Source organism: Pygocentrus nattereri, chromosome 21, assembly GCF_015220715.1.
Source record: "Pygocentrus nattereri isolate fPygNat1 chromosome 21, fPygNat1.pri, whole genome shotgun sequence".
Lineage (NCBI taxonomy): Eukaryota > Metazoa > Chordata > Actinopteri > Characiformes > Serrasalmidae > Pygocentrus > Pygocentrus nattereri.
In genome coordinates, this window is record NC_051231.1 from 31799439 (window position 1) to 31819840 (window position 20402).

General features: G+C 40.6%; 1 protein-coding gene across 2 annotated transcripts; it reads right to left on the bottom strand.

The window, feature by feature from the left end:
* Window positions 1-762: 762 nt before the first annotated feature.
* Window positions 763-8221, bottom strand: LOC108416907 (aerolysin-like protein). 2 transcript variants are annotated; one of them, XR_005129272.1, is made up of 3 exons: window positions 8148-8221; window positions 2565-6219; window positions 763-2398 (listed from the first exon to the last, which is right to left on the bottom strand). XR_005129272.1 is itself a non-coding variant. In XM_017719402.2 (2 exons), the coding sequence occupies exon 2, from the start codon at window positions 6195-6197 to the stop codon at window positions 5229-5231; it is 969 nt and encodes a 322-aa protein (XP_017574891.1). In that variant the 5' UTR covers window positions 6198-6219; window positions 8148-8221; the 3' UTR covers window positions 763-5228. The 2 variants fall into 2 exon arrangements, 1 of the variants encoding a protein (XP_017574891.1); XM_017719402.2 differs by having other exon boundaries at window positions 763-6219.
* Between the last annotated feature and the right edge of the window lie 12181 nt (window positions 8222-20402).

A 20402-nucleotide genomic window follows, 5' to 3' on the forward strand; every position in this document is an offset into this window, starting at 1 on the left:
TGATACTGAATTTCTCGGAAGTATTAGACCCCACCCTCTAATATTCAGTTCCTAAGACTGGTTCATAAAAACCTTACAATAATATTGCTGCTGTCCAAAAATATTGTCACTGTCCCAAGTATCTCCAGAATGGCAACTTTACAAGAGAAAGCTAAAACGTTTGTTATGTTTAATGTAAATTAATGTAAAGACATTTTCTTCCAAACAATTCTTCTGATCCATTCATCATGAAATTTTTCAACTGTAAAATCATGTTTATATACTACTAGTATATACTAGTATATTACTACTACTACCACTACTACTACCAAACCCAAGAAACCTTCACGCCTGTGGCAAGAGCAAGAGACATTCCTGCCCACTCTGCTCTGGTAGAGGAACCTTAGAATATCTCCTCAGCAGCCGGCCAAAGGCCCTGCGAGAAGGCCGTTATCATAGGTGCCATGACAAGGTGCTTGAAGCGGTTGCTGTGAGTATAGCCACTGCCATCAGTTTTAGCAGACTCCAACCCAAGGAAGCCGATCTTCTTCATCAAAGTGGAAGCCAAAAACAAGAGCAGGCCTCCTGTACATAGCCTCGGACTGGCAACTGCATGTCGACCTGGCAAGCAGCTTAAATTCCTACATCATACTGTAGTAACATCATTTCAGCCAGAAACAATCATGACCTCTGAAGTGACAAAAAGAACTGATCATGCTGTAACTCACAGTACCCTGGGAAGAGCATATTGAGGAAGCAATTGAGAGAGCCTGAGACCACCGATGTCTTTGAAGTTTTTATTCCTGCAGCAAGGGTGCAGTTACAAACAGAACATAGTCTAGATGCAAATGCTCAAAGTATACCTGGCGTATATCACTTTTGTACCTTTAGTGGTTATATTTACACGCTTTAGATTTACATCTCCTTTCCAGTTGCCAGATGAGTTGACACTTCCCATCACCCCGTGATGAGCCAGCACATGTCATACCCCCCCGGGTCTCCCTTTCTCAGTATATCATTAGAACAATATAGATACTCATCAGGATACTTCCCTTAATAAGTCAAAGAAGGAGAAGTGTACTAGGAGGCCAGTGATGAAACAAATTGTATGGCTAGAATAGGGAAGCATTGAAGGTTGTTCAACATTGAATTGCAACATTGATATGATAATTAACATGGAGTATAATACTGATTTTTCTAACATATCCCTCGAGATTATACTATATGTGAAGGGTTAATCATTGAGTAAATGTGGAGAGCATACATGATAAAGAAAAATGACAGTGTGTTCATCTGGGGTGTATTTGCACTCCGCTAGGTTTTCGCAGGCCGCTTCATTGGCCATTCACTATCACTGTCTTTAATTTTACAAATTGGGTTCTTCAACTTCTCTCTTTGGTGCCACGGCATTACACCTCTCCATTGGTAACATGGACTCATAACTAGGCTCCTCGGTCATGATGGTTTCATACAGCATGACTTTCGTGACGGTAGAGTTGATGAAGCGCAGGATGAGGCCCCTTGCACAGGGGATGAGACAGCATCCGCAGGTGGTGATGAGAGCTGCTGCTACTGCAATAGAAACTACAACAGAAGAGACAAGTGCACCCCACTTTCCGAAGCATGATTCGAGCAGGGAGGTTAAAGGGTTATCAATACCAGCATTATCATGCATTTCCTTGGACAAAGTTTCCAAACCTTGGAGGCCTCTGGTAAAACTACCGTCAGGGGAGGTGTTGTTGGGAATGAAAGTACAACAGAAATCACCGAACATCTTACATACACCAACACTCTCCACTAATAACATATCCAGAGCAATCCTATTTTGCCATGCCATAAGTGACGTAGCCTGCAACTGTTCATGGACAGCTTTTAAAGCGTCCCGGCTGTGATTAATGAATCGTGGCTGGTTGTAGCACAAATAGTTAATCCAATCTACATTCTTATTCATTGTTGGCCACAGAAAAATTTATTCAAACCCTGCAGCAATCTGGTTTCTAGCCTTAAACTCATCTGGAACACCTCTAGGGACCCCTATTGCATCTGTATAAATGGAGTTATCAAACGCTCCCGGTGCTGAGACATCGTGTTTCTGACGGTGGTAGTGTTTGAGCTTCTCAGGCAGTGTGGAGAAAGCCGCAGTGGGGCATAAGGAGCTGTACCAAAGCACAGGAGCCCTGCCAGGACTGGTGCAGCACTGCCCTCAGCTTCCTGTCCCCACATAGCCACCACAAATCAGTGCGTGCCATGGTATGGGTGGTGAACCACACAGACTATTAACTACCAGTGTTAGAGGTGATGTCAGTGGTGTACGCGCACCAGGGAAGTGTTGTGATGTTCTTCCGACCAGAGGACCTAGAGAAGCAGGTGTAATTTCCAGGTAAGGCCAGAACACCAGGCGGCATAGTGGGCTTGGTGGCTGGGAACAAATAAGAAAGAAGTTGACATATATGATTAGAAAATCTGTCATGTGTGAACAGCTGCAGGGCACATTCTAATCCTGCCGCTGCTTTGGCCTGTGTTAACCTAATGGAGCTGTTCCTAGCTGGGAACCTACTAGCAGAGCATGCTATGCAGTTGCTAACCTTGGTGGTTTTGGCTATGTAGATCATCTGTAGAAACGAATGGTTTGGGTCATGTCTGGAGACATAAACGCCGAGCACACATAGGCCAGCATCCGAGGCTTTTGGGTTCTTATGGGTGAGGTACATTGGATTACAATCATTTTCAGAACAGCTTGTGGGTGTGTTGGCCTTGATAGATCATCATGCATTGGATCAGGGATTCAGATCCACATGAGGCTTGAGTAAGTGTGTAGCCCCACTTTGAAGTCCCCGAGTTACAAATAACACTAAAATAATGCGCCAACTATCACTCCAACTACCTTTGGTGAGTCCAGAAGTCTCTACTAAGGGAGTTGCACATACATATTTCTCTGCCCAAATCTAACTAGTTCTCCGTTCAGCGCATTTAATTACTTGGCACAAGTCAAATTTTACAGTTCCAGTAACACCCTCCTGATATTTCATTATTAGAGGCTTAATTGATCCTCGGGGGCCCCCATAGTACAGGTTACCCCGATAAATTGGAGTGTGAACACCTTTCACAGAAAAGAGCCTGTAGGTGATAATGAATAAGCAGTACAGTGCCAGTCTGGCCATGGTCGATTCTGCTCACTACTGTCTCTGGACCTCTGCAATTTCTTCACCGGTGTTGAGATGAGTGACCCTATTGGTTTCACTCCCCTTTGTAGCCGGGCTAGTCCTCAAGAGACTCTTAGGCAGATTTATTTCGACCATGGTCAGAGAGTTCTCGTACCTTCTTGCAATGAGAGATATGAATCCATGAGGGATGTTCAGCTATTTTTACTGCTGTGGGGGTTGTTATGAAAAAATACTTGAAATGGTCCCTCCCACTGTGGGTCTGACCAGGACTTCTTTTTTATGACTATTATGAAAACCCAGTCACCAGGTTCGACTTCTGCCTCTGATTTCAGTTCCCCTTCGGCCTGTATGGGAGGATTATTAACAGAGAGAAAATTCTGTTTTTTCAACATATTTTTCATATAGTCAGCCGAATTCTCTTCTGCTTCTTCTGCTTCTGTTATCACAGTAAGAGTCCTCTAGAATGTTGAGTTTAATCATTCATTTTTAATGAAAAGTTTAAATCAATGTAACTTGGTTAACTTTCAGGTAACTTGATATTTGATTAAACCTGCTATTTATTATTCGGACCCCAACTTGGGACCTCAGCCGGGTCCCAACTTGTGTCCCAGCAGCAACTGTCCATGGATCAGCCCTCTTAATCCAAAGCCATCTGGTGGCTTTCTCTGTGACTTTGCTTGCAGATCGAATGGCCCTCTTCTTTGACACCCCTATAAAGCCTTTGCAGCCCACCTCTATAGGCTTGTAGTATGTCTTCCAGCCTCTGTCCTTGCACTTTTCCAACAGCTCCAGGTACTTGGCATGCTTCCTCTCATTTGCTTCCTCAATATGCTCTTCCCAGGGTACTGTGAGTTCCAGCATGATCAGTTGTTTTGTCACTTCAGTGGTCATTCATTTAAACTCTATATTTGTTTGAAAATAGTACAAAAACATTAACTGTTAAAACTGAGAAATTTTGTTGCTTTTTTGTTGAAATCTTCATTCTTCCACAGAACCTCCAGGTGAGCCGCTTGTACTTGTTTTCCTCTTTTTTTAGGTGTGTGTGAGGGTGTGTCTCTGTGCATGGATGAAGCAGAAACAACAACTTTTTCCTTTTCTTCTTGTTTTTCCCCCATTTCCTTTTGTCTCAGGATTGATATATGGAAATGTCCAGGACCTCGTTAATTTTCAAATCTACTTTATTGCATAGCAGGCATTGATGAACGTGGTAAGACAAACTTCTTGTTGTGTGATTGTAACATTTTCTTCTGTGAATTTGCACATTATTTACCAGTTGACCTGTAATGACCACCACAAAACTCTAGTTAGAGAGCTCCTTTGTGGTCATTGACACTGTGACATTCTTATGCATTATATATAAATGGCAGATCATATTAACCCTTAGAAGTCAGGAGGTATTATGAATTATTTATATTTAATTTACAAACTGAATCAAAAAGTCAAGCCTGACTTCTTTACTTTGTTCTGTTTGTTTTGAGCAAGGACAGAATCATGGCAAAAATGAATAGCACTACAATAGGAGTCCATCTACCCAGATAACAAAAGACAGTTGAGCCACGTCTGGGCCAAATACTGCACACCAACCTGAATCTCATCCGCCCAGACTTCAGTTTGCATCTAGGCCCAATTCTGGCCGAAATGCTTGGCTAATGTTTCTAGAGCTGCACGTCAGTTAGATGAACAAAATTATATCATGTTGTTTTTTGTTTTACTCAGTTTCCCTGCTAGCTGGCACTCCTTCTATCATACAATCCCATCCGAAATGTTTCCCTCTTGGGCTTCCAGATATGAACAGTTGATGCTGTAGGGGGTAAGTTATCTCTTGGACTCTTGGCAATGGATGGCTGTGGCATCACTGGGAATCAAGCTGATGATCTACCAATGTTGGTTACATATGGCTATATGTCATGCGCTAATATGATTATGCCTATTCAAATCTTGTTTAATTACAAGATAAATTAAAGAAAAAACAACAAATGATTACCTATCAGAGAGAAAGAGAAAGAGCTGAACTAATCAGATTTGCTTGCATTTCTTATAGAGACCTCACTCTAAATTCTTAATGGATATCAGATTACGGCCTGCTTACTCCTGCCATTTAACATGTTCTACCACATGAACATCTGCAGTGGTGTAAGTGAGGCCACTGTAGATTCCACTGATGTTAAACTCCAGCACAGATTCATTATAACAGGTGATCCTCACAGTGCCTGTATAGGGCAGATCAATGACAGCCCGGCCAATGCTGACTTTTGCATACATCGACTTTCCAGGAGGAACTTGGACAGGAACTGACACCTTCTCCTCTATTTCTTCAGCAAACTCCAGAGAATAGGTATCTTCTTTTCCCTCTGTGAAGCTGAATCTACTCTCCACTTCGGCCACCACTGGAATTGCTGCCTTTACTGTCACGCTGAAGGTCTTTTCTATCTTGTTGGTCACAGACCAGGAGGACTTTCTGATGACCTTCTCTGATGTTTCTAGTGTATATTCCTGAATAACACTAGTGTCGTTTTGGTAAGTCATGGATTTGAGTTCCTCAGTAGCCACTTGAGGAATGACGTCATAAAGGGTGGGATAAGTGATGTTGGTAAGGAAAGTTGACTTGATGGGATTGATGAAAAGGAACCCTAACTTATCGATGTCTTCACCTGCAAATCCAACGATTCCCATGCAAATGCCAGAGCCGACATCAATTGGGTACTCTTTTTGCAGATCCAAATCGGTCATCTTTGAAAAGAAGGAGCCATCAAGAGTTGTTGTAAATTTGATGGCACCTAGACGTGTTCCAGCTCCATCCCCCTCTGCATTATCCCACAGTGAAAGAGAGGTGATAAGCTCTCCTGGTTTAAATGCATATTCAGAGTAATCTCCTTCAGGTTTCCCAAACTCCCTGTACTCTCCGTTGGTGAGCCAAATCTTGATGCATTTTATTTGCCAGCCTCCTGCCCACACCCCTATCTTTTCCAGTGATGCTCCACTGTCAGTACCACGGAAGTCGAATGGGGTGCCTCCATTTCCACCAATTTCAAGGACAGGTGCCAGGTAGGACATGGTGTAGATCTTACTGCAAACACTAAAATAAAAGCAACAAGCAACATATGAATTGGGCTCATGATTCATAATTCAGATTGAAGAACATAGAAGCAAGAAACATCAAAATGATCAAAATATGAAAGTTGAGTAAAAAGAATATTTTCTTTAATAAGGAAAAAATGACAATGCCTAATCTGGGAGCTGCACAGCATTGCCAGGAGATCAGCAGAACACTTGGGGTAGCAGGGTTGAGTGTCTTGCCAAGCATGCCCTGTCAGTCCTAGTATTCGAACCCACAACTTTCCAGTTGCAGGAAGTTGAATGCCTTGTCCAGTATACCCAGTCATCCCTGGTATTTAAATCCACAACCTTCAGGTTGCACGCAATTTAGTGCCTTACCCAGTTTACCCAGTATGCTCTGGTATTTGAACACTCCACTTTCAAGTGGCAGGAAGTTGAGTACCTTGTCCAGTATACCCAATCAGCCCTGGCATTTGAACCCACAACCTTCTGGTTGCAGAAAGTTGAGTGCCTTGCCCAGTATAAATAGTCAGTCCTAGGAACTACCATAACCTGGTAGTTGGTGGAAGTTGAGGGCACAGCCAGGTATACCCACTCAGTCCTGGGATTTAAACCAGTGACCATCAGGTTGTGGGCTCACTTCTCCTACCACTCAGCTTGCAGCCACCCTGGTTAAATGGTACTTTACCTACATCCCAGAATGGCTGGTTGTTTTAATTTATAGAAGTAATGTGGATTTTCAGTTTTTCAGTTCATTGCAAACATCAAATACTAAGTTAACAGAATAATCTGTGATTGCGCTCTGTTCTTTTCTCTTTTTGCTCTTTATTTAAAACCTCTTTAGCCAATCAATAAATACAGGTATACTTTTCTTCCTGGAAATAAACAAATAATTATACTTGCATATACAGTTTAGCCTTGAGTAATTTAATGAATACTGTATTTACTGAATTTAATGAATAATGTATTTCCTGTAGGAGTTATTAACATTTCATGGGCCTATAATGAGTATTTATGAGTAATTATTTATTCAGTGTGGACTATTGTTGCTGTAGTGAAAATTTCTGGAACCAAACTTTGAAGAGTTTGTATATTAAAATCTGTCTAATGCTTGCAAATGAAACATGCAATTTATTGCTTTTGAAGTGAAAAAACAACAGCAAGCTATTAAAATGCATTTCTGCTCATTTTAATGCATAGTTGCTATATATTGGATTAACCTAAAAAATAGAAAAATGTGCAAACCTGCAAAAAAACTGGGACACCCATCCAGTAAATTCTAAGAACGCAATGAACTCCTTAGGCCTTAAATGACTCATGGGGACTGATTTGGCAGGTCAAGAATTGTCCTTAGGCATGGTCAGTGAAGACAAGTGATCACAATTCCATACCTTAATAAATTCTTTGACTCTTTAAACGTTGTACTAACACTCAACAAACATCTCTAAGTAGGTTTTTCTAAGGAGCTGGTGGAGGATCTGAAAATGGATCAAATTTAGAGGTAGAAAGGCAAAGCAAAACACCCACATGACAGCACCGGCCTGCCTGAAGGTTTGGCAGACACAGGAGAGGTGGCAGAATATTCTACTATACAGATTTTTTGCACAAATATGATGGGCATGGAAGAGATATCAGACCTTTCAGAAGGAGACGTTACCTGTGACATTTTAGTGGTGCAAAACAAAATTTAGATAAGCCTCAAGCATTTGGAAACTGAGGATTGACGAAATAAAAATGGAGCTCTGTGACCAGAATCACCGTAGTACCACATTTCCCTCTGATATGGTACCATAAATTTATACAATAAAGTGAACCTGTTTGATAAGCATTGTTCTCGATATGTCCTCTTAGTCCTCACCATATATTTTAATTAACATACAGATTAGTCAAAAATGCCTTCATATCCAGCATAAACATCTTTCCATGAAGAAAATCAGTAAAACTTACAAAATAAATCTGTGAGACAGCTGTAGATAGAAAATTCTTCAGGTCTTCAGGGAACAGGTTTCCTGTTGATAGCAGGTTTCAGTGTTTGACAGAATCTGTACGCTCCCTTAAATAGTTCTCGAATGCAGAGGAATCAGCTGATGTGCGTCATCAATAGCTGGACTAATGCACTGGGTAACAGGACCTCTCAAATACACCCTTTTTTGACACTTTCATGATCTCAGAACACATAAACAAGAGCCCAACCTGACAGCTGACTAATGAATCACCTGACACATGAGTTAAAAATGTTACAGGTCATCATGTTAATTTTCTTCCTTTGATTCATTTCTTTTTCTACCACTGCGACTATGACCACTGTCTTTAGAAAGTTACATGTTGAAATTATGAAAAAGGCATTGAGTGTTGTTAAAAGTTTAGTAATGTTATCACTAAAGTTGGCTTGACAAAGCCAGTTTCCATAGTTATTCCAGGCAATTGCTATAGCATTCCGTTATTAGGGCATTTCTTTGTTGTTGTTAGAAGGTTGCTAAGGTGTAACTGAGCTGCTACTATACTGTCCCAGATGATTGCTAAGATGTTAAGCCATTACTGTCTATCCCAGGTGGTTACTATGGTGTTGCTTGGTAGTTTCTATGGAGCTCCAGGTGGTTGCTAAAGTGTTGCTAGGCTGTTGCTAGGGTATCCAAGGTGGTTGTTACAATGATACTGAGCCATTTTTATACTGTCCCAGGTAATAAAGTGTTGTGAGACCATGGCTGTGTTAGCCCAGGTGGTTGCGAAAGTGTTGTTAAGCTGTTGTTGAGCTATTCCAGGTGGTAGCGAATGTGTTGCTAGGCAGTTGCAATGGAATTCTGAGGTGGTTGCTGAGATGTTACTAGGCAGTTGCTATGGTATCTCCGGTGGTTGTTAAGGGGTTGTTAGGCCATTGATGTGCTATCCCAGGTGGTTGCTAAGGTTTGCTAGGCTGTTGTTGTGGTATCCATATATTTGACTCCATTATTTGACCAGAATATAATATAACGTGGCAGAGGGGTGTGCTATCATACCCTCGGGGACTTCTCCTTCCAAATTATATTGTGTAGAAATAATAAAGAATACATCCATTTGATTTTTTTAACTACTGGTGGAATTACTCATTTAAAGCTGCAGAGAACCAACATCCAAAAGCAGGCTAATGAAACCATAAAAAAACACCCAGCTATATATCAGATCATATGAGCATACAGTCTGAAGTGATGGGGAGGGTCTCACATTCCTCCACTAATTTCAGATTGATGACAATGATGAGACACTGTGAATCAATATGCTGCTCCCATACAAGCATGTAAACTGTTCACTGATAAGCCAGATAACTTGTGAAACTTTAATCACATTTCTAGAGACTATATAGAGAACAATCATTATTCATGATCATTTATCATTATTATTCATGATCATTGTTCAATGATCATTATTACTCATGATTATCAATAATTTATTACTCTACAAAGCCCTGCTCTTTGACTCCAGTTTCAAGCCAATGTTAATCACAACAGATTAATGACTATTAGTCTTGAGAAAATGAAGCATCAGGTCATTAGAGGGACAGATCAGATTCTTGCAAGGTGCACTAACACATGAGTCCTTGAAGACCAATGAACGATTACATTTAATAGAAAAAAGAAAGAAATATATAAGAAAAAAATGTATGAAACGGTCACTGGGGCAGTGCTCCTCTTGTCACTGGGGTGGGACCCTCAAGGGAACATAACTGAACCACAATCCACTGAAATGGTCTGTTCTAAGCTGTACTGACTCCACACGCCTCGCCTCGCCTCCAGGCTTTTATTTTAGTGTTCTGATTTAAAACATTTGGTTATGAAAAGGTACAAATACGAACTTTTCACCTGGAGAACCTGATTTAAGGTTCACAATCAGACCTTAAAACCACTGCTGGAGCTTTGAATGAAAGTTTACGTTGCTTGTACCTTGATTAACGAGAAATGTACCTGCACTGAACCTTCATTTCTAACCGTGTATGTGAGGTAAATGTTTGTTTATACACATTTTGAACAATGTAAAATAACATTTTAGGGTGGTTGAAAATGAGATCCACCTTTTCTTAGTGAGGTTCTTCTTGATCAGCTACACGTCCTTTCAGACCCACAACGCTGAGTGGTCTTCTCACAGTGGAAGGATGGACAGAAATACCTGTGGATGTTTTCAGATCTGAAGCAGCTTGATTTTCTCCTCTCTGTCAGAGATGGAAGCTTTAAGTGCTGTTTATCTGATGGGGACAGATCTGGTGTCGGTGTCTAGCAGGTCTTCCAGTTGGTTGTTAGGAGAATTTGCACAGGTGCGTGGTGCCTCCCACACACCCATGACTGTGTGAATATAGCACCCTGAAAAGTTTAAGAACCATTTGAAAGTTTTAGTGGCTCTTTACATCGTTAGGGGTTCTTCTCCAAGACAGAAAACCTGTCGTTCGGGATTCTTTAAAGAACCTTTTAAAAAATGGTTCTGACAGCACCAAATCACTAACATTGCTTTTGAAGATCAATATTTCTGCCAGGGTTATTAATTTATTGAAATATTTATTTCACATTTTGGGTGAAATCTTTCATGAACTTCTTCATGAAATCTTAAAGGAAAATAACTGAACTGCTTTATTGAACTTGTGTGAAGAGAGTGAACACTCAATCATGAGATTGGCCTCTTTATACCTAATTCCATTCTCTGCCAGTAGATGGCACTAATGCATCATACAGTATTACCATAGAATTTAATAACAGTGTAAGAGGCGCCTCATTTAAGACTATTCTAAATGTGCCTGTGTGATCATTTTCTACAAATGATTTATCCACATATAAAGTTCAGTCTTAGTTAATTGCACTTTCTGCTTCTCATGATCCAAGGTAATCAAGCTTTGTCCCTGAGGATGGCTTACAGATGGGTCATTCGGTCATCCAGCACAGTATTTTTGAACCAGGGCCCGTCTTGCTGTGAGGCGACAGCTCTATCCACCACACCACTACGCTGCCATTATACCCAGAAATGTACAATACAGAAATAAATGTTTGTAAATGTGTTTCTCAAATACGTTTCAAAATCGCATTCCAGCATCTTAATTTTAAATATTAGCAAATGAACCTTTAATATGGCAAAAGGAGGCATTGTAGGTGTTGATATTCTGTGAAAACGCAGTTATGATTTGATATCTTGTTTATTTGAAATACATTCCCTGATAACAGAAAGATCGTGGGCCACTGTTGGCCCACTGATGGAAAAGCTGGCAGTCCACTGACCCTTTGCTCAGCATTGCGTGGGCAGCCCACCAGTGTTTAAGCAGAGTATTAGACAAAATTCCACTTATCATCGCACATTTTCCACGCACAGTCCAAATTACTGATTTTTCTATTCTACTCTATTCTATTCTTTTCTATTAGTTTAGTAAATAATTTTAACCGAAAACATTTCGTATGAAATCATTTTATATCAGGCCTAGCCATTATTTTTTTCCTCTAAGTTGTTTGTAATATTTGTCTAAGTGTATTTTCCAGAATAAAAGGACCAATATATGCTCGCTATCTGGGGCTGTGTGTGAGTGTCTTACTGCAGACGTACACGGTTGATGTAAAGTACAATGCACAACATGAAGTCAGTGCCATTTCTGTAAGCTTTGTCCACAACATACGGTTGAGAAATATAGTAACAAATGCAAATGGGGGCAGTCGTGGGCTGGAGGTTAGGGAACCAGCCTCGTGACTGGAAGGTCGCCGGTTTGATTCCCAGAGCCGACAGCACATGACTGAAGTGTCCTTGAGCAAGACACCTCACCCCCACCTGATCCCTGCTGCGGATTGGGCTGCCCACCACTCCGGACAAGTGTGGTGTGTGTGTGACTCAGATTTGGATCATTATCATGTAAACATGCATCAGCTTAGCTTTAGACAGCCAGCAGAGCTGTTAGCATGCTAAGCTAATGGTAACCTCTCCTTGATGACAGCACCACTTAACATTTAGCAATTTTTAGACTGATGGTTTCACATTCATTGAATGATGGATTGAAAAATGTGTACACTTTCAGTTATTTGTCCACCGTGTAAACGCATTGAATTTACTGGTGTTTTGGAGCAACACTGACATAAACAATAGAACCAGTCAAGGGATTTAGCTACGCTAGGTCATCCCACCACACAGGTCTGCAGTCCTCAGCATGGTTAGATAAGCATGTTGAGGAAACTGTGTTCTGTTTTGAACCATGTACAGTGGAAAAGAGACCATTCACATCTTTTTATATTACTAGGATTGATTTTATAGTACTGGTGATAAAAGTGCCCTGCGATGGACTGGTGACCTGTCCAGGGTGTATCCTGCCTTCTGCCCAATGACAGCTGGGATAGGCTCCAGCAACCCCTGCAACCCAGAAGGAGAAGTGGCTTAGAACATGTGTGTGTGTGTGTGTGTGTGTGTGTGTGTGTGTGTGTGTGTGTGTGTGTGCGTGTATGGTGATAAAAGTCTAAGTTGAGATCCGACTGAGAGGCTGGCCTTTTTCATTTCTACCACAATGAGAAACATGTTTTGTTCATCTCACACAGGGTACAGCTGAAGTGTCTGTAGGTCTTATTTTCCACATAAATAATCAAACAAATTAAAGTGAAAATTTCATTTTATTGAGGAAAATCTTGCTGTAAAGTTACTGCGAAATGCAAAGACACATACACAGCATTTAATACTTTCAACAAGTGACAGTGCAGAAAGTGAAATTCATGAAGAACCAATGGATAATGAACACTAATAAACTGATCAATCCAGCAAAAGTTTTACTGCATACAAATGTTTAAAAAAAATAATGAAAAGCTTTTTTGTTTGTTTATAATTTGATGATATTAAAGCTGTTATAGGCTGTTATAGGCTACATTATTCTAATTAGTCGGTAATGATACATTATATTGCCAAAAGTATTTGCTGGTCTGGCTATGAACTTGAGTGACATCCCATTCTTAATCCATAGGGTTGAATATTATGTCGGCCCACCCTTTGCAGCTATAACAGCTTCAACTCTTCTGGGAAGCCTATCCACAAGGGTTAGGAGTGTGTTTATGGGAATTTTTGAGCATTCTTCCAGAAGAGCATTTGTGAGGTCAGGCACGCAGTGTCCACTCTAATTCATCCCAAAGGTGTTTTATCGGGTTGAGTTCTTCCACACCAAACTGGCTCATCCACGTCTTTATGGATCTGCTTTGTGCACTGGTGTGCAGTCATGTTGGAACAGGAAGGGGCCGTCACCAAACTGTTCCCACAAAGGAGCATGAAATTGTCCAAAATCTCTGGGTGCTGAAGCTTTAAGAGTTCCTTTCACTGGAAATAAGGGGCCGAGCCCAACTCCTAAAAAAACCACCCCACGCCATGATCCCCCCTCCACCAAACTTTACACTCGGCACAATGCAGTCAGACAAGTACCGTCTCTTGGTAACAGCCAAACCCCGGAGTCATCCATTGGATTTCCAGATGGAGAAGCGTGATTGGTCACTCCAGAGAACACGTCTCCACTGCTCTGGAGTCCAGTGGCGGTGCTTTACACCACTGCATTCCACGCTTTGCATTGTGCTTGGTGATGTAAGGCTGGGATGCAGCTACTCGGCCATGGAAACTCATTCCATGAAGCTCTCTACGCTGTTCTTGAGCTGATCTGAAGGCCACATGAAGCTTGGAGGTCTGTAGAGATTGACTCTGCGGAAAGTCGGCGGCCGATGGTGATCTTCACATCCACTACTTTTCTAGGAGGAACTCTTTTTTTTCTGAATTTTCCAGAGAGTATGTAGATTCGACTCCCGCTTTGAGGCTGAATCCACTCTCAATTTCTGCCACTTCTGGAATTCCTGCCTTCACTGACATGCTGAAGGTCGATTCTATCTTGTTGGACACAGACCAGGAGGACATTTTGATGATTTTCTTTGTAGTTTCTAGAGTATACTGCTGATCAACAGTGGTGTCATTATGGTAAGTCGTGGATTTCAGCTCCTCAATAGCCACGTGAGGAATGACATCGTGAATGGTGGGATAATGGACGTTGGTAAGGACAGTGGACTTGATGGTGTTGATGAATATGAACCCTAAGCAGTTGATGTCTGAGCCTGAGCATCCAGTGATTCCCCATGCAGATGCCATACCGTACATGTACTAAAGTATTTCCCTTCAAATGTACTTAAGTATAAAGTAAAAGTACTAAAAGAGTAATTCTGGCTCTGATGTCCTGTTATCATTTTTATAACCAGACTGGCTTCATGAACTCATTTCAGGTGAAAGTCCTCCAGCGTCTCTCTTGGTAAACCAGTCTTTTAATAGAACGTCATTAATTAGTGACGCTGACGTCTATTAAAATGATCAGAAGCACAAAACACTGAAGGTAAACAGTTTCCATCAGGGAGAACCGAGTGGCTCTGAAATCACTTTTTACACACAAGCAAAGAAGAAGTATCAGACACCACCCTTTACATCCCTTTTCTGAGAAACGGAGGATTTATTTCCAGTAAATGTTCATTTGATCAGAAAGTCCCTTGAGATTAATATATGTTTTTCAAGAGAGACCTGGCCAGGATATCACAACCTTTCTGGAGAAAGATTGTAGAATCAACGATAGTAAAAAAAAAAAAGGCGCGAGTCACTTTAAAAAGAAACAGATACTTACTACAAGCACAATATCCAGCTTATGAAGAGCAATTGCACTTTGTTGCATTCTCAGTTATTTCTTATCAGCTTTAAACTCACTCAGGTTGATTAGGTTAGACAGAAAGCAAAAGTCTTTTTTTATGTAAGATAATGGAAGGACATTTTGCTCCAAGCAATTCTGGAGCATTTCTTTTGGTCCATTCATCATGAAATGTTCATACAATACTAAGCTACTGTGCTACTACTACTACTACCACCACCACCACTACTACTACCACCACCACTACCACTACCACTGCTACTACTACTATTACAACCACTACTACTACCACTACTACTACCACCACCACCACTACTACTACCACTGCTCCTACTACTATTACAACCACTACTACTACCACTACTACTACCACCACCACCACTACTACTACCACCACCACTACCACTACCACTGCTACTACTACTATTACAACCACTACTACTACCACCACCACCACTACTACTACCACTGCTCCTACTACTATTACAACCACTACTACTACCACCACTACTACAACAACAACAACAACAACAACTACTACCACCACCACCACCACCACAACTATTACCACCACCATTACTACTACCACTGCTCCTACTACTATTACAACCACTACTACTACTACCACTACTACAACAACAACTACTAATACCACTACTACTACCACTATTACAACAACAACTACCACCACCACCACAACTATTACCACCACCACTACTTCTACCACTGCTCCTACTACTATTACAACCACTACTACTACAACAACAACAACTACTACTACCACTGCTACTACTACCACTAATAATAATAATAATAATAATAATAATAATAATAATAATAATGATTTCTTAAGCATATTTCATACAAACAGACATATGGAAAATTTTGAATACACTGGTCAAATGACATGTTTTTGATTTTCGAAGTGAAAACAGTTTAACACTGAAACTGTTAGAAACTGAAGAGTGGAGGCTGTTATAGCCACAAATATACTCAATATCACTTTTTGTCCAACAAGCTCATATAGGCGTGATGGTCACGTGCCCACATATTTTTGGACAATATAGTTGCGGCATGTGATCATGAATCTTGTATACAACATACAACAGTCTGGAACATACTGGAAAAGCAATTACTTATTTGCTGAATTTAACATATTGGGGGAATAAAATAAAACACACATTTTAAGTTTGTCCTCCATAGAGGATGTAGTTTGATCAGTAAACTGTTGTATCTGACTGTTTGTTATATGAGTTAATAACATTGTCCTATTTACTCATTTCTGTTAATTCAGTGAAAGCAGAGTCAAAGTGACACAAAGCATCATTATAGTCTGCAGTATCACTAAAAAATACAGCAATTTCAAAAGCAAAACTCTATTCTGCCAAAACTTTACACCAAGAGGTTTAATGACCCTTACAGGAAAGAGAGCTGTTCACAGAAAACTGCTGTCAAATTTCTTCAGGGAAATATTTGGCAGAGTCTGTGAGCTTGCGTAAATAGGTCACAGATGCAGGGTGTGGTTTCTGATACTGACTTCCTCAGAAATATTAAACACCACCACCTAATATTCAGTGTCTAAGACGATAAAACCTTTTTTCATTAATACCCTATAAAATATTGCCACTGTCCAAAAACCCCAAGCATGACATTTTCACACAATTGTAAGATCATGTTTTTTATACTACTATGATTACTGCTGCTACTAATAAAGCAAATTTAATAATAATAAAGCACATTTAATACATAGTCCTATGGTTTGAATACCCTGGTCAAATGACATGTTTTGTTCATTTGCTAAGTGAAAATTATCTTATGCATCCTCTACCGAGAATTATTAACTGTCATGGCAAAAGTCTACAAATCACAGTCATTACTGACTATAAACAAAATCTTCAATCTGCTTTGGCTTAGTTTTTAAATCGAATAGTTGTTAGCTCTATAAAAACTGATGTGTGACAGCTCTTTTGCCACTCGTGTACTTTTTTTCACAATCATCTCACAATTCTCAAAAATGTCTTATATAATGTAAAATAGGGGGGGGGCATGCACCTCCCATGCACCTCCCATGCACCTCCCATGCCCCTTTATTGCACCTGTGCCTTTTGCACCAGTATAAATAAATCAAGTCTAAAAGTTCCAGACTGCTTCTGGAGGAAATATCAGCACAAGAACTGTGTGTTGGGAGCTTCAAGAAATGGGTTTCTATGGGCGAGAAGCTACACAGATGAAAGCTTTAAGTGCTGTTTATCTGATGACCCGGTCTTCCAGGTGGTTGTTAGGAGACTTGGTGGCAGTGAAGAAGAAGAAGGAGACATGGGAAACACTGGGCTTCGAAGGCAAATGCTCTTTTATTGAACAGACAGTAAGCGACTGGAAACAGGGGCAGGTCACATCTAGCCACATATCTCTAGTCCACAGTAGACACACAGACCCAGATCCTCCCCACAGCCGGATGCAATAACACACTAACAATACGTAAACAGCTGTTAGGCTAACAGCAACAATTGAAGTCTCTCCGTACCAGGAATGTGGCACCTCCTGTGCCCCCATGGCCATGTGAATATGGAACCCAGACAGGCTAAAGAACCAGTTGAATGTTTTACGTGGCTCTTTACATCGTTAAAGGGTTCTTTTCCACGACGCAAAGCCTGTTGAGCATGGCTCTTTAAAGAACCTTTAAAAAAAACCGTCTACATAGCACCAAATCGCTAACCTGGCTTTTGAAGATCAATATTCCTGCCAAAGTTATTTATTTATTTATTTATTTGGATGGACATTTTGAGACGAAACCTTCATGAAATCTTATAACTAGGCTGTTTTATTGAACTGAATGTATAAAGAGACTAAACACTCAATCACAGCACATATGCCTTTAATGCTGACTAGAATTTGATTCATTATTTGGTTTGTTTCACTGTGAACCTGAGTTCAACGGTGTGTTTTGACCTCAAAAGTTTTTATGGTCCATGAGAAGTGATACATGTATGGTTGATACACTCCCCCTATGCCCACCACCCCCCCCAGGTCCAGCCAATAAGCACTTTAACCATCAGCACTTCCCTCTCTGGTGTAGCCTTAAAGCCACAGCCAGTGTGAGCCTTTAGCTCAGACTACCTGCCTGTTTAACACCCTCAGCTCAATCTGAAACTCTTGCAGATACAAAGGTATGTTACTCCGATCATTTTTTAAAAACAAGTAAGAGCAATTGAAATGTTTTACCAGGTTAATCAAATAAATACTCTAAATACATTTCATGTGGAATTTAAACCCAGCAGAGCTAAGGACAAAAACTAGAATCAAACTGATGAACTGAAGGTCTTGGATCTTTCAGTCTATTCATATATGTCCTACTGTCACAGGGAGTTGGCAGTTGTCATTACTGTAAATGTGACTGTTTATATGTCAGTTTTGATCCAAATAAAAACAAGCACCATCCAAGCTACCAAAGTAAGAATCCTCAAGTGCAAACCAGACGTCATTTTCAGTTTCTATCTAGATATAATAATAATAATAATAATAAGATCCCGGTCTGGAACCTAAACAGATAGATACTCTGTGATGTAAGCAGGGGCTTTAAGGTCATTTACATCCAGGATAAAACAGAACTCAAAGTCTCAGATCACACCCAGGTTTCCTACTGCAGGTTTGGTATATGAAGCTAAAGAAGCTAAAGTTTCTCAGAAAGCAGCTTTCTCTGAGTTTCTGTACCAATGACCAGTATTTCAGTTTTTTCGTGATTTAATTGTAGAAAACATCTGATGCGCAGCTGGTCAGTCTGTCTACAGAAGGAATGGACACGTATAAGTGAGTGTCATCAGCATAGCTATAAAAATTTATATTAGGCTTCCTAATGGCATCACCGAGAGATAGCACGTACAAAGAGAAAAGCAAAGGCCCTAAAACGGAATCTTGAGGGACTCCACAAGAAATTCCAATTTTTTTGGACAAATGATTTCCCATTGAATTAGTGAGCAGTTAGTAGTTTATTTATTATAACAGGATGAATCGGGGTGTGACGTAGTCATTTGATGTAGTTCTGTTGTCATTTATAGCTTATATGTTCTAAAAAAGCCAACTTCATAGCTGTATCATGAATAATTATATGAAATTCCTGTTAGTTGGGAGGCTTCTGTACAGAACAGGTAGGCGTAGGTAAAATGAAGCAAAGTGTTTATTATGAAAGGGGCTAGGCAAAAACATGGACATCAAATGAGTGGAGGTCAAAACCAAACAGAGCAGACAAAAACAAAAAGGCAAAGCTAAGGCGAAGTCGAAAATGGGAAGCACGGTCAAATCCCAGCAGGAGAAATCAAACAATACAGGGGCAATTCAAAGGCAAACAAAGAGACAAAAATGGGTCATACACAAAGTAGCAAAACAGAGACGTAGCACATGCGACTGAGCTTTAAAACAGGTGGTTATTGAGAAACAGCTGCCCGTAATCAGAACTCTGGTGATCTGGAGCGGAGATGAGTGACAGAGCGGTGTGGTGCGATTGTTCTTAGTGGACTCTGTACTCGGTTCAGGTTCTTGTAGTGTACCAGAGGGATGTGAGACATCAATAAACTTGTGCTCATTCATTGCATAATTCAGTCTCAGTGAGATTATGCTCAAGGTAAACTTGCTCATGTTGTATTTTTAATAGTTTCTATACACAATCCCTTTGACCACCTAGATATGAAGTTTTAACTATTATAACTACAAAGTACATCACTTGGGCTGTAACATCTACTGTTTCAGTTCGCAGAAAGCTGCAATTTTGTACAAAATTAATTTCATTCTAATTTATTTAGTTACAAAATATTGTTATTAGGACATGTTTCATGTTCAAAGTTTTGCTCAGGTTGTCTATAGTGGTGGTCATTTGTTAAATGCCACCAACTGAGCTCTTGGCCACAGATGACCATGTCACTGGATTTAGACTCAGGTCTCTCTGATGGAACACAACCCTGTTGTACCACTCAGTGGACAATATTATGTCAAGTCAGTGATCAAGAATGCTCTGACCAGCTGGTAAGAACTTAGGGAAAAAAGGGAGCAACGGTGTGTTGATGCAAGTTTGCCACCAAGCAATATTCAAAATGCCCTTTGCTTTACTTCAAATGAATTTTTATTAAAGATTAATTTTATTCCTCATGCATTTCATTCCAGGTCCTTGTTGGAAACAGCAGAAAATGGGGTGTGCAGAATCAAGATCAAACACACATGTGGCCAATGCAACAGATAAGGCCTTGAGAATTTACTATCAGACAACAAAGATGACGCTTGAAGAGCTTGTGGTCAACGCAGATGCAGGGTTTGGTTATTCAGGCTCAGGATTCTCAGCACAGGGAAACGTCAGCACCAAAGCGGTTTTTAAACCTGACTCGCGAGTGCGCTACCTCCGTCTTCCTACTAGAGAATTCACTAACTTCGCAGGGGAAGGGGAGCTGTTTGCCAGCGTCCTTGTGGAAGACAAGCATGATCCAATGGTCTTCCTCAAGTGCATCTGCATGAACTTCCATGTTCCCTGTGACCGATCCTTCATTGTGACGGCCAGTGAAAACATCAAGCTCCAG